The following is a 10,373-nucleotide window of genomic DNA, read 5'->3' on the forward strand; positions in this document are numbered from 1 at the left end:
TAAAATGATTTCAGATACCATGAAATAATTGGATCACCCATGACAACCGGAGGACATTATTAAACATCCAAAATCTTCCTCCTCCTCAGGCTTTTTATAAAATGTTTCAAATTGCATGGCTTCAGATCTTCTACAAATTATAAACATGTCTCTTCTCCCAGGGGTCTTCAAGCCCCTCTTTATAGACCTCCCATTTGAAGGCAAATAACTGGAAAAGCTGTTTCTCAACAGCTGAATTATTCCTTGGCACTAAACCACACCACAGCCTAAGACTGCCCCTGTTAAGGCGGAAGTGGCAAAAATATGGCCCCCCAAAGGGCACAATGCAACCCACTGGATGACTTTACAAAGTGTAAATATCACAGGGACGTCATTAATTGCGGTTTTTCAATTGACTGCCCTATTTCTATGGAGTTATATTTGTGCCAGAATCCTGAGCGAGCAAAGATATATTCTGAGCACACAAGGAGAGATTTTGAGCACAGAAAAACATATTTTGCAAGCACATCAATTATATTTCAAAAAGAAATTACACTTGAGCAAACAAAAACATATTCTGTGTGCACAAACAGGCCGCTGCGCTCGCTCGCTCCCCCCATCCTGCTCTCGCTCAACATCTCTCGCTCTGCGCGTACAGGTTTGGTCTCTCCGCTCGCTCAGCTTGGCACACACGTTATAAATGTGCCACAAAATCAACCAATCAGAGACCTGGCGGAAGTACGTCCTGATTGGCTGTTTGCTCTCCAATTGGATCGCTGGTTACTGTAACCCGGAAAAAACAAAGGAGGTCGCATCAGATGGGCTCGGACCATGGCTCGGACTGGATGAAGAGGACGTTTTTAAAACAATTTTCGGTCAGTATTTATTATTATTATTATGATTATTGTCTGATGTTACAGAACTACCTTGTTAGTTTTTGTACTATAGTGTTGTAACGTTAGGGTCGCGTTGTCTGGGCTTACGTTATCCTCTAATTTTGAGACATTAGCTGTTGTGTGACTGACGAAGACTTTTCCTTTCTGTCCTGGGCACCCTTAGATAATGTCAGGTGAACAACAACAACAACCACATGTAAGTTTGTGTTGCCTTTGTTATAAACACAGTGTGTCATAAAACATTTGTAAAGTTCTGTTTTCACGTTAGTTTTAACCATTGTAAGTTTGCCAACTAGCAAAACTAGCACAACAGGTGATTTCACTAATTAGCTCACCTCACTTGGCTGGGGAGTGCACGTCACATTTATACTTTTTACTTTGCTCACCTCTGCATATCTACATGACTGCATAATCATGTATTTTTTATTCGGAGACATATATGATTGAGTCCCTCTTCCTTGCTAATCTGGGCTCTTTCTGTCCAACAGGACTTGTTGAGACAGCAGTTGATGGAGGGACTTCTTACGAAACTGCAGTCTGCCATAAACCAGCAACCGCTGAATTTGGATTATTTGGAGTTCTTGACTCGCCATCAACTCATCCTCTTTGAATCATTCTCTGAACAGATAGGCGGTGTGTCAGAAATTACCGAAGCTCTACAAGACCTCCATCATGCTGTTCAGTGGGAAAACAATGTCAGCTCTATACCCATTGTGGAACTGGAAATGGAAATTGGTCCAGGTTCTGGTCACCCCAAAATTGTAGTAGAGAGAGAAAAACTGAAAAGTCTGCTGGACACACATCTGCCAGTCTCCTGCATTGCAAAATGCCTTGGTGTTTCAAGAAGAACGCTTTACAGAAGAATGCAAGAATTTGGCTTGTCTGTAAGAGGATCATACAGCACAGTGACTGATGAAGAGCTTGATAACATTATTTCAGCTATTAAAGGTCAGATGCCAAATGCTGGTTATCGAATGGTTCAAGGACATTTGGTTTCAATGGGGCTCCGCATTCAGTGGTGGAGAATGATGGCCTCCATGCATCGTGTTGATGCTGCAGGGATCTTCTCACGGATCGTGGCACTAGGGTGTGTTGTGCGGAGAAGTTATGCTGTGCGAGGCCCTCTCTCTCTGGTCCACATTGACACGAATCACAAACTCATAAGGTAGTAAAATAGACTGTTTGAAATTATCTACATACTGAATGTGGGAAGTAAGTGGCATATTATAAGGACAGTCATAGTTATATTCTTTTTTTCCTCTACTTTAACAGGTACAATATTGTGGTGTTCGGTGGAGTGGACGGTTATTCAAGGAAGGTAATTAATGTGTTCTTGTTCCTACAGCCATATGTTTGAGCTTAACTGTGCAGAATGATGTATGTGCAGTTTGTCAGTGGAAGGATGCTTTCAGATCTACTGAAAGTGTTTCTCTGTGCTAATTGAAAATAAGATTTTCATGTAGGAATGTGAAGCCCCCATTTCACAAACAGTGACTGGCTTTTTTTCTGAAATGAAACATTTTCATAGATTGATTGATTGATTGATTGATTCTGGAATTTTTCAGGAGGGAAAATGTGTAGATGTAATTTTAAGGAGATAATTGAACTTGAAAAATGACAAATTATTCAAGGAGATCTTCAATGTTATCAGCTTAATGTAGCTTGTATTTAAATTCTAATTAGAACAAAAAATGCATTTTGTATGAAAATGTCAATATAAGCTTGCATTTCTTGCAAAGGTTAACAATTCAGATGCAGCTGGATGTATAGGTGTGTATTTCAGATCAAATTTATTTGAGTGACTGTGTGTAAAGGTGTAGGGTAGACCTATATTTCTTTTTATGGTATGATACCACACTACAAGATGTAAGCCATAAGTCTGATGGAATAGCTGAAAGCAGATGTAAAATTTTCCATGTGGTTTTATTGCAGATCATGTACTTGAATGCTGCAACAAATAACAAAGCAGCAACTGCATTCTCATTCTTCATGAGATCAACCCAGCTCCATGGCTTACCATCCAGGTATTCTGCCAAAATCTCAAAGTTAAAGTAAACCTTGTTAAATTAATTGTTAAATTCATTATTAAAATGTTTTTTCATCTTAGGGTAAGAGGGGATCAGGGTGTTGAAAATGTGGACATTGCACATTACATGTTTGCCACACGGGGAACAGGAAGAGCAAGCTTTATCTCTGGAAAGAGCGTACACAATCAGAGGTTAGTTGTTTGTACGTCTTACAATTTTTGAATACCTAATTATTGTAATTGTTGCAGTTTTGTTGTTCAATCAAAGCACAAATTGCAGTATAAATTGAAGTCAACCAATTCAAATATCATTTTAGAATAGAGCGACTTTGGCGTGACGTCTGGGTTGCAGTCACTAGCAAGTACCATGATGTCCTTCACTCTCTGGAGGAAGATGGTCTGCTCGATATCGCTGATGTGGTACACCTCTTTGGTGTGCACTACATCTTTGTCCCTCGACTCCGGGCTGATCTTGACACCTTCATCAGAGGATGGAATAATCATTCTCTGCGGTCAGAAGGAGGTCTCACTCCCGAACAGCTGTGGTGTATGGGACATCTACAAGATCTGGACGAAGGGGAAAGACTTGAGGTACATCATTATAAAAGGATATAAAACATGCCAAAAAAGTGAGTTGGAGAAGTGTGTGGTAAGCTGATACCAATCTCATTTTCTGACAGACTTAGCAGAAATAATTGGACTGTGGAACACACTGGCGAATATATTTCCTGACAACATGGTTATGATGTCTAATGATCTTGTCATTTGTGTAGACAATGCAGATAATTTTCACTAACAAACCATAATGCCTTTGTTGGTTACAGTGAGTGAGAGGCACATGACATGTTTAAAATCCTTGGCAACAGTTCAATAATAGTAGTTTTAATTTCTATATTGAGTAAAAACAGATACATTTTTATGGAACAGTTTATTTTTATAAACAAAATACACACAGCAGTGCAATATTTTTATAACAGTCTTGACATACTTTTTTGGTCTTTCTGGGTCTGTAGGAACTTCAAGACCCAGACATTGACTGGGAGAGTGTCGTACTGCAAGGGGACTCTAATGGAGCAGTTGTGGTTCCTGAAATCGCATGCCCACTGGATGACGAGGCCCTGGAAGAACTTCAGAGAACTATTGATCCTCTGGGACATTCTCAGTCACATGGTCGTGACTTGTACACAGACTTTTTGCACAAGGTGTCTGACATTAGAACATGAATAGACACATTATCATTTACAGGAACCTTGTTTTACAGACATTCTGAAGCTTTTACAACAAATACATAAAAAAAAAAATCCTGTATGAGGTATTGAAAAAATTAAACTACTGAATGAACAAAACTTAACTCTTGTCTGTTTTCAGATCGAACAGCCATTGGCATATTAATAACTTCTTGTTTTGAATAAAGCTCGAGCTGTTAAACTCTGTGGAATCCACCACCATATCGTACTGCTTCACTCAGGATTCTTCTAAACTCAGTGTAAGTGCTAAGATGCTGTACTGGAAAAGTCACAGTCTGAGTGCATGCACTCACTATTGGGTAACAAACCGAGTGGTCTCCAAGCCTTTCCCTGCATTCATGGTCAAAGTTGCATGTTATTTTGAAATGTCTCTTTTCATCAGGGAGGATGGGGATGTGGGATTGCCCGGTCATCCACTGGAGCACATGTGGCACTGCAAGAGGTTCTGTGTCACCAGCTGCACTGTCTGTCTCCCCATCTGTGATTAATATATTTTTCAAATAACATGAATTTAAGGAACAGTTTAAACTGAGTTTTAAAACAAAATCCAAGAACATGTGCTTGGTACATTAAATGATGCTATGTGTATACTATACAGTACATCATACCTGGCATTTCAAGCTCTTCTAAGAAATCTTGGAGGAAGTTGATAATCTTCCTCTCAGCTCTTTCCTTAGATGTGCCCTTTTCACAGTAATGTGGCTGGCAGTTCATCATCATGAAGTCAGCATCAGGCTATAAAGAGAACGAATGCAGATTTGGCTAAATATCTTTAAATGTACAAACTCAGGCTATTAATGACATACAAAATGGAGATTGCAATACAGAACAAAAAGTAATGCATGCAAGAACAAAATAAGTAGCAGTTAAAATATTTACTTTGGTGATCTTCCCAGGAACAAACAAGGAGTGGCAAGCTGCAGGGTTTGACATCATCTGGTCCACCAGGCCATACAGTTCCATGCCCTTTCTCAGTTGCTGCAGCATTGGAATCAGTCTTGTTGTGGAATGTAGGACAATTGCTCTTTGAAGAAAAGCACAAAAAAAGAAAATCAATACTAGTTTGAAAAGTTAATATAATATGTTAATATTGTTTTAAAACGCTTACCGAATGATGCTTTCCTTGCTGTCCAGTTTGATCTGGCTGGTGTATCCACAGCTGACAATTTCATCAGCATACATCATCAGAGACTGAACATCTGTGGAATCTTTGACCTGAAATGTGCAATGAAGAGATGAAGCAAATCATACAATAGGTATTAACAATAATTGTGAAATAATTCATATTTAACAATGCCAAAAGAGCACTCACCCTGCTGATGAGTAGACAGGATTCTAGATCAGCCACATCCTCCTTTGACAGACTGTGAAAGTCAATCTCTCCTGTGCAGAGGAAGTTGTAGCACCACTCTTTCAAAAAAGCAGGAGGTGGGCCACCTTGTGCAAGGCTGACTGCCATTATTTCGCCAATAGTTCTGTGTGCAAGGTAAAAAAAAAGTCTCAGTAAAAAAAAAAAAAAAACACATACATGAATTTGTAAAAAAAAATGTAACCCACCTAAAATTGCCATTGTCAAGGTCTGTCAAAGAGTACTTGGGATTTTTACCCTGGTTCCCAGCTCCTTCAAAGAATCTGTTTTCAATACCTGAAATAATTTCTTAGGCAAAAAAAGCAATACACAGATTTAGATGACCTATTGGTTTTGTTTCATATAACAACACGGTTACATGACCAACTTACCAGTGAGAAACTCTTTTCTTAGTGCTCCTGTATCAATGCCTGCCTCTCCTATGAAGACCACCTTCAGAGCACTGGCAGGAGATGCAGTTTTCTTCCTTTTCCATTGGAGAATGCCCCTGTCAAGAAGGTCTTCTCTGTCCACACACAGCTTAAATTCTGTTGTGGTGTCAATTTGGTGTGTAAGGAAGAGCAGTACATCCTCCACACTTAAGACAAAAGAAGAAATATTAAGATAGTCCCAAATACCCAAACAAAATTTGTATACATTAAAATGATTTGAAAGTATGTGATGACTAGCTCTTGTGTAACTGAGAACATGTTGACTGTGTAAATGACAGTGCAAAACATGTATGCATTATTAAAAATAAACATGCAAAGGAAATCTTAATACAACATACCTTTTTGGTTTGGATACTGGAGTTTGAGCAGCTGTTCTTGGACTATTGTCATTTGGTGCAGAAGTCACTGTACATTCAAAGCTGTACAAGAAATAATAGTCTCACACTAAACACTGTACATACAGTATCCACAGACATTGTTCAGGTTGTATAGACCATATACAGACATTAATCTATGAAAAATGTTTATTATACAAACAGCAGGACAAAGCAGATTACCTCTCTCCACATACACTAGCATGGACTGTGATCTCATCATCTGGGAATTCTTTGGTGCAAATTGGACAAACCACCTGAAATTACAAAAAAAAAAAAGTTTAATGTTAAAAAACAACAACAAAACAGCTGGAACAAAGCAAACCAAAGTGATCTAGGATTTCAATTATATGCTATATTTACCTTACACTTGTTCTCCACAACCCATACGCCATCAGAGGACTGCAAATTTACAAAACAGTAAATTCAATTTAATTGTAATTTTTCAAAAGAAAACAAAAACAAAAAAGCAATTTGCCTTCACCTCATCATCATCATCATCATTAGACAGTTTCCCCTTGCATGTCTTAATGTGCACTGCAAGCATCTGCAAAGGCATCAATTCATTACACTGGTAACATGTCTTCTTTGGCATTTTTGAGAAGTGCTGAGAGTCAGGAGGAAGAGGAGAGGTGTCCAATGTCTCCTGAAGCGGGACTATGTAAAAAGTGGCTTTGCCACCTGCTGACACAGCTCGCAGAGCTTTGGCAGTATATCCCTCTGCCTCTGGTGGAATGACAGTGAGTTTTCGTCTACCACTCCCACCTTAATTGAGAAATCGAGAAATAAAACAAAAGTTTAAAAATCATCTGTTTTGTTGAGAAAAAAACAAAACATTTTGTCAGTCAGGCATCTTTAATGCTTACAGAAAGTAATCAACACACCATAAGAGTTTAAAGACACCAAAAATGGGATGTGATAATCAGTAAATAAAACTTTAAACAATATTTATCTTACAAACCTGTAGCCTTATGCAAGAGCCACCCTCCATACAGACCCTCCATTTTTGGAAATGTGTCAGCCAGGAGCCTTGAAATCTTTGTTAATAATAAAGGGGGGGGGGGGGGGGGGAGAGAACACAACTTAAGATAAAGTACAATAACTACCTTTAATGACAAGTTAAACAACTGGACTGACAGCTGTACCTCTGTGTGGTCACCATCTTCAGGGAGGCTCACCATTTGTCTCCCCATGCCCGCTTGAAGGAGTTCAAGCTCCTCTACTGGCAATGGTGTGTGGGTTGTATTTTTTGGCAGCAGATAAAAATTGAGAGCAGTTGTCTTACTAGTTATCTTAAGATGATGCTTGGTGGCAGTCAAACACCTCTTTTTACCACGGTTGAAGTTTGACTTGAAATATCCTGGAAAAGATCTGTGGATTAAAATATAAATGTGAGTTTAATAAGTGTTGTATTCAAATTCTAACTAAAAGGTATATATACTGTATATTTTCTAATGTAATCACAAACCAAACTCCTGTCTGAGTGTGATTCAAAATGCACATTTGAATTTACACATCTTGGCAGTAATGACGTGGACCTAACAACAAAACATTTTGTTCCCAGTAAAAATGAGAATGACGTTGTGTGGCTTCAATAACAAACCTTGTCATTTCTTGCTGCACAGTTACATTTCTATTGGCTGGGGCGGGCTGCTCTGTCTCCTGCCTTGTGGGCCTTGTTGAGTCGTTTGTGGCCAAAGTGCCGAGTAGCATAGACACCAGGTTTCTGGCTGCTGACTCAACTGTACCATGACCCTAAATCAATTCATGATGTAACGTTAACATGTTGTCTGTTCAAAGTAATTAGACATGAGAGTGGCAGCTGGCTTTAAAATGGTTGTTAGCCGCCAGTTTAGCTGGCTATGTTTCATCTGAAACGGTCGGATAATAGGTGTAGGCCTCATCATCAAAGCACAGACCAAAATAGCTAACCGCTAGTTGGCAAACTTACAATGGTTAAAACTAACGTGAAAACAGAACTTTACAAATGTTTTATGACACACTGTGTTTATAACAAAGGCAACACAAACTTACATGTGGTTGTTGTTGTTGTTCACCTGACATTATCTAAGGGTGCCCAGGACAGAAAGGAAAAGTCTTCGTCAGTCACACAACAGCTAATGTCTCAAAATTAGAGGATAACGTAAGCCCAGACAACGCGACCCTAACGTTACAACACTATAGTACAAAAACTAACAAGGTAGTTCTGTAACATCAGACAATAATCATAATAATAATAATAAATACTGACCGAAAATTGTTTTAAAAACGTCCTCTTCATCCAGTCCGAGCCATGGTCCGAGCCCATCTGATGCGACCTCCTTTGTTTTTTCCGGGTTACAGTAACCAGCGATCCAATTGGAGAGCAAACAGCCAATCAGGACGTACTTCCGCCAGGTCTCTGATTGGTTGATTTTGTGGCACATTTATAACGTGTGTGCCAAGCTGAGCGAGCGGAGAGACCAAACCTGTACGCGCAGAGCGAGAGATGTTGAGCGAGAGCAGGATGGGGGGAGCGAGCGAGCGCAGCGGCCTGTTTGTGCACACAGAATATGTTTTTGTTTGCTCAAGTGTAATTTCTTTTTGAAATATAATTGATGTGCTTGCAAAATATGTTTTTCTGTGCTCAAAATCTCTCCTTGTGTGCTCAGAATATATCTTTGCTCGCTCAGGATTCTGGCACAAATATAACTCCATATATTTCCACTTATCCACTGGGGGGCATCCTCTCCTAAATGGAGTAACAGGCCATACTGGCTACACTACAGAGAAGATAAATTAATTGTGGGCAGGTTTGAGGAAACAGCAGTGCGTTTTTAGTCTTAGCTGAGTGATCAGTGATGCAGCTGTGAAGGCTGGGATGACTTAACCTACTTCCTCAATAACTTCCACTTCAGTAGGTGTGGTGTGAGCATTACTACACATGAATGGAAATATATTCATTCATTATCCTTAACTGCTTATCCGCACATGGGTCACAGGGGGCTGGAGCCGATCCCAGCTGACATTGGGTGAGAGGCGGGGTACACCCTGGACAGGTCTCCAGACTATCACAGAGCTGACACATAGAGGCAGACAACCAGTCACGCTCTCATTCACTCCTATGGACAATTTAGAGCTACCAATTAAACTTAAGTGCATGTTTTTGGACTGTATAAGGAAGCCGGAGTACTCGCAGAGAACCCACGCTGACACAGGGAGAACATGCAAACTCCATACAGAAGAGCTGCAGAGTTGGAGTCGAACCGGCGACCCTCTTGCTGTGAGGCACTGTGTAGCCCATGGACATATGGAAAATTAAATTGTTTAAATCATAAAAAAGTGAAATTCTGTATTGTTGTTCAGTTCAGTGATCTTTAAATTGTTATGCTATGACAGTGAGTTGTAGACTGACCCAATGTTGAATTTTTTTTTGTAGATTCACCATTGTCATAACAATGAGTAGACTGAGTGGCTATGTACAGACATGTTGTTAATATCATACTACTTTTGCTTATGACATCTCAGACTGTTAATCATTTGATTTGTAAATGGATCTTGCATTCATTGTAAATGTTTACAGAGTTCACATTTTGTACTAAAAGAAAGGGAGACATTTAGAGGTGTTGTTATTTATCGTTATTATACACAATACTTTTTCATTAATTTATTCATTATCCTTAACTGCTTATCCGAACTCTTCCGAACACTTTGTGATTATCCTACCTTGTGTCAGTTACTGGTTGACAGTAGAGACCTGAAAGATGAGTGTGCCAGTGTGCTGAGTCTGTCAGGATTTCTGGGTTCTCACTGTGTTCTCCCCTCGTTCTGCTCACCTGGCCTTGCCTTTGTTACCTCCTAATCACCCCTCCCCTGCAGCACACCTGAGCTCACTCTCTCCTGCAGCAGCAGGTCACCTGACTCTGGAGGCAGGCTCACACACACAGGATTCACTTATGAATTGGGTAGCGATGTCACGGAGTAACAAGTGTATACAGACCTGTTAGTTTAGCAGTCCTGCATCCTTGCCTTGCATCCTATTATAAATTACCTGACCAGTTTTTTTAGACTT

General features: G+C 39.7%; 2 protein-coding genes across 3 annotated transcripts; one reads left to right on the plus strand and one right to left on the minus strand.

Moving 5' to 3' along the window:
- The first annotated feature begins 628 nt into the window (after positions 1-628).
- LOC131982650 (uncharacterized) lies at positions 629-4,124 on the plus strand. Its single transcript, XM_059347179.1, has 8 exons — positions 629-854; positions 1,039-1,071; positions 1,364-2,040; positions 2,148-2,193; positions 2,808-2,899; positions 2,983-3,093; positions 3,219-3,492; positions 3,915-4,124. Exons 1-8 carry the CDS (start codon positions 798-800, stop codon positions 4,122-4,124), a joined length of 1,500 nt encoding a protein of 499 aa, XP_059203162.1. The 5' UTR covers positions 629-797.
- A 200-nt stretch (positions 4,125-4,324) lies between these two features.
- On the minus strand, positions 4,325-8,995 carry zgc:112970 (uncharacterized protein LOC541543 homolog). Of its 2 annotated transcripts, XM_059347177.1 has the most exons (15): positions 8,574-8,620; positions 8,357-8,389; positions 7,468-7,693; positions 7,284-7,359; positions 6,807-7,087; positions 6,686-6,724; positions 6,506-6,579; positions 6,287-6,367; positions 5,889-6,094; positions 5,706-5,805; positions 5,461-5,623; positions 5,257-5,363; positions 5,028-5,172; positions 4,757-4,883; positions 4,325-4,626 (listed from the first exon to the last, which is right to left on the minus strand). In XM_059347177.1, the coding sequence occupies exons 3-15, from the start codon at positions 7,513-7,515 to the stop codon at positions 4,325-4,327; spliced, it is 1,749 nt and encodes a 582-aa protein (XP_059203160.1). In that variant the 5' UTR covers positions 7,516-7,693; positions 8,357-8,389; positions 8,574-8,620. The 2 variants fall into 2 exon arrangements, with proteins under 2 accessions (XP_059203160.1, XP_059203161.1); XM_059347178.1 differs by lacking the exon at positions 8,357-8,389 and having other exon boundaries at positions 8,574-8,995.
- Positions 8,996-10,373: the final 1,378 nt, after the last annotated feature.

The sequence above is a fragment of the Centropristis striata genome, chromosome 13, assembly GCF_030273125.1.
Source record: "Centropristis striata isolate RG_2023a ecotype Rhode Island chromosome 13, C.striata_1.0, whole genome shotgun sequence".
NCBI classification, from domain to species: domain Eukaryota; kingdom Metazoa; phylum Chordata; class Actinopteri; order Perciformes; family Serranidae; genus Centropristis; species Centropristis striata.

What these genes read in the sequence shown, in the direction of transcription:
- LOC131982650 (XM_059347179.1), top strand. Translation starts at nt 798, where the DNA reads ATGGGCTCGGACCATGGCTCGGACTGGATGAAGAGGACGTTTTTAAAA. An exon ending in CGTTTTTAAAACAATTTTCG is followed by an intron (nt 855 to 1,038) that starts GTCAGTATTTAT and finishes GGGCACCCTTAG; the next exon opens with ATAATGTCAGGTGAACAACA. An exon ending in TGGACGGTTATTCAAGGAAG is followed by an intron (nt 2,194 to 2,807) that starts GTAATTAATGTG and finishes GTTTTATTGCAG; the next exon opens with ATCATGTACTTGAATGCTGC.
- zgc:112970 (XM_059347178.1), bottom strand. Translation starts at nt 7,515, where the DNA reads ATGGGGAGACAAATGGTGAGCCTCCCTGAAGATGGTGACCACACAGAG. An exon ending in GCTAGTGTATGTGGAGAGAG is followed by an intron (nt 6,368 to 6,505) that starts GTAATCTGCTTT and finishes TTTCTTGTACAG; the next exon opens with CTTTGAATGTACAGTGACTT. An exon ending in CCTGTCTACTCATCAGCAGG is followed by an intron (nt 5,364 to 5,460) that starts GTGAGTGCTCTT and finishes TGCACATTTCAG; the next exon opens with GTCAAAGATTCCACAGATGT.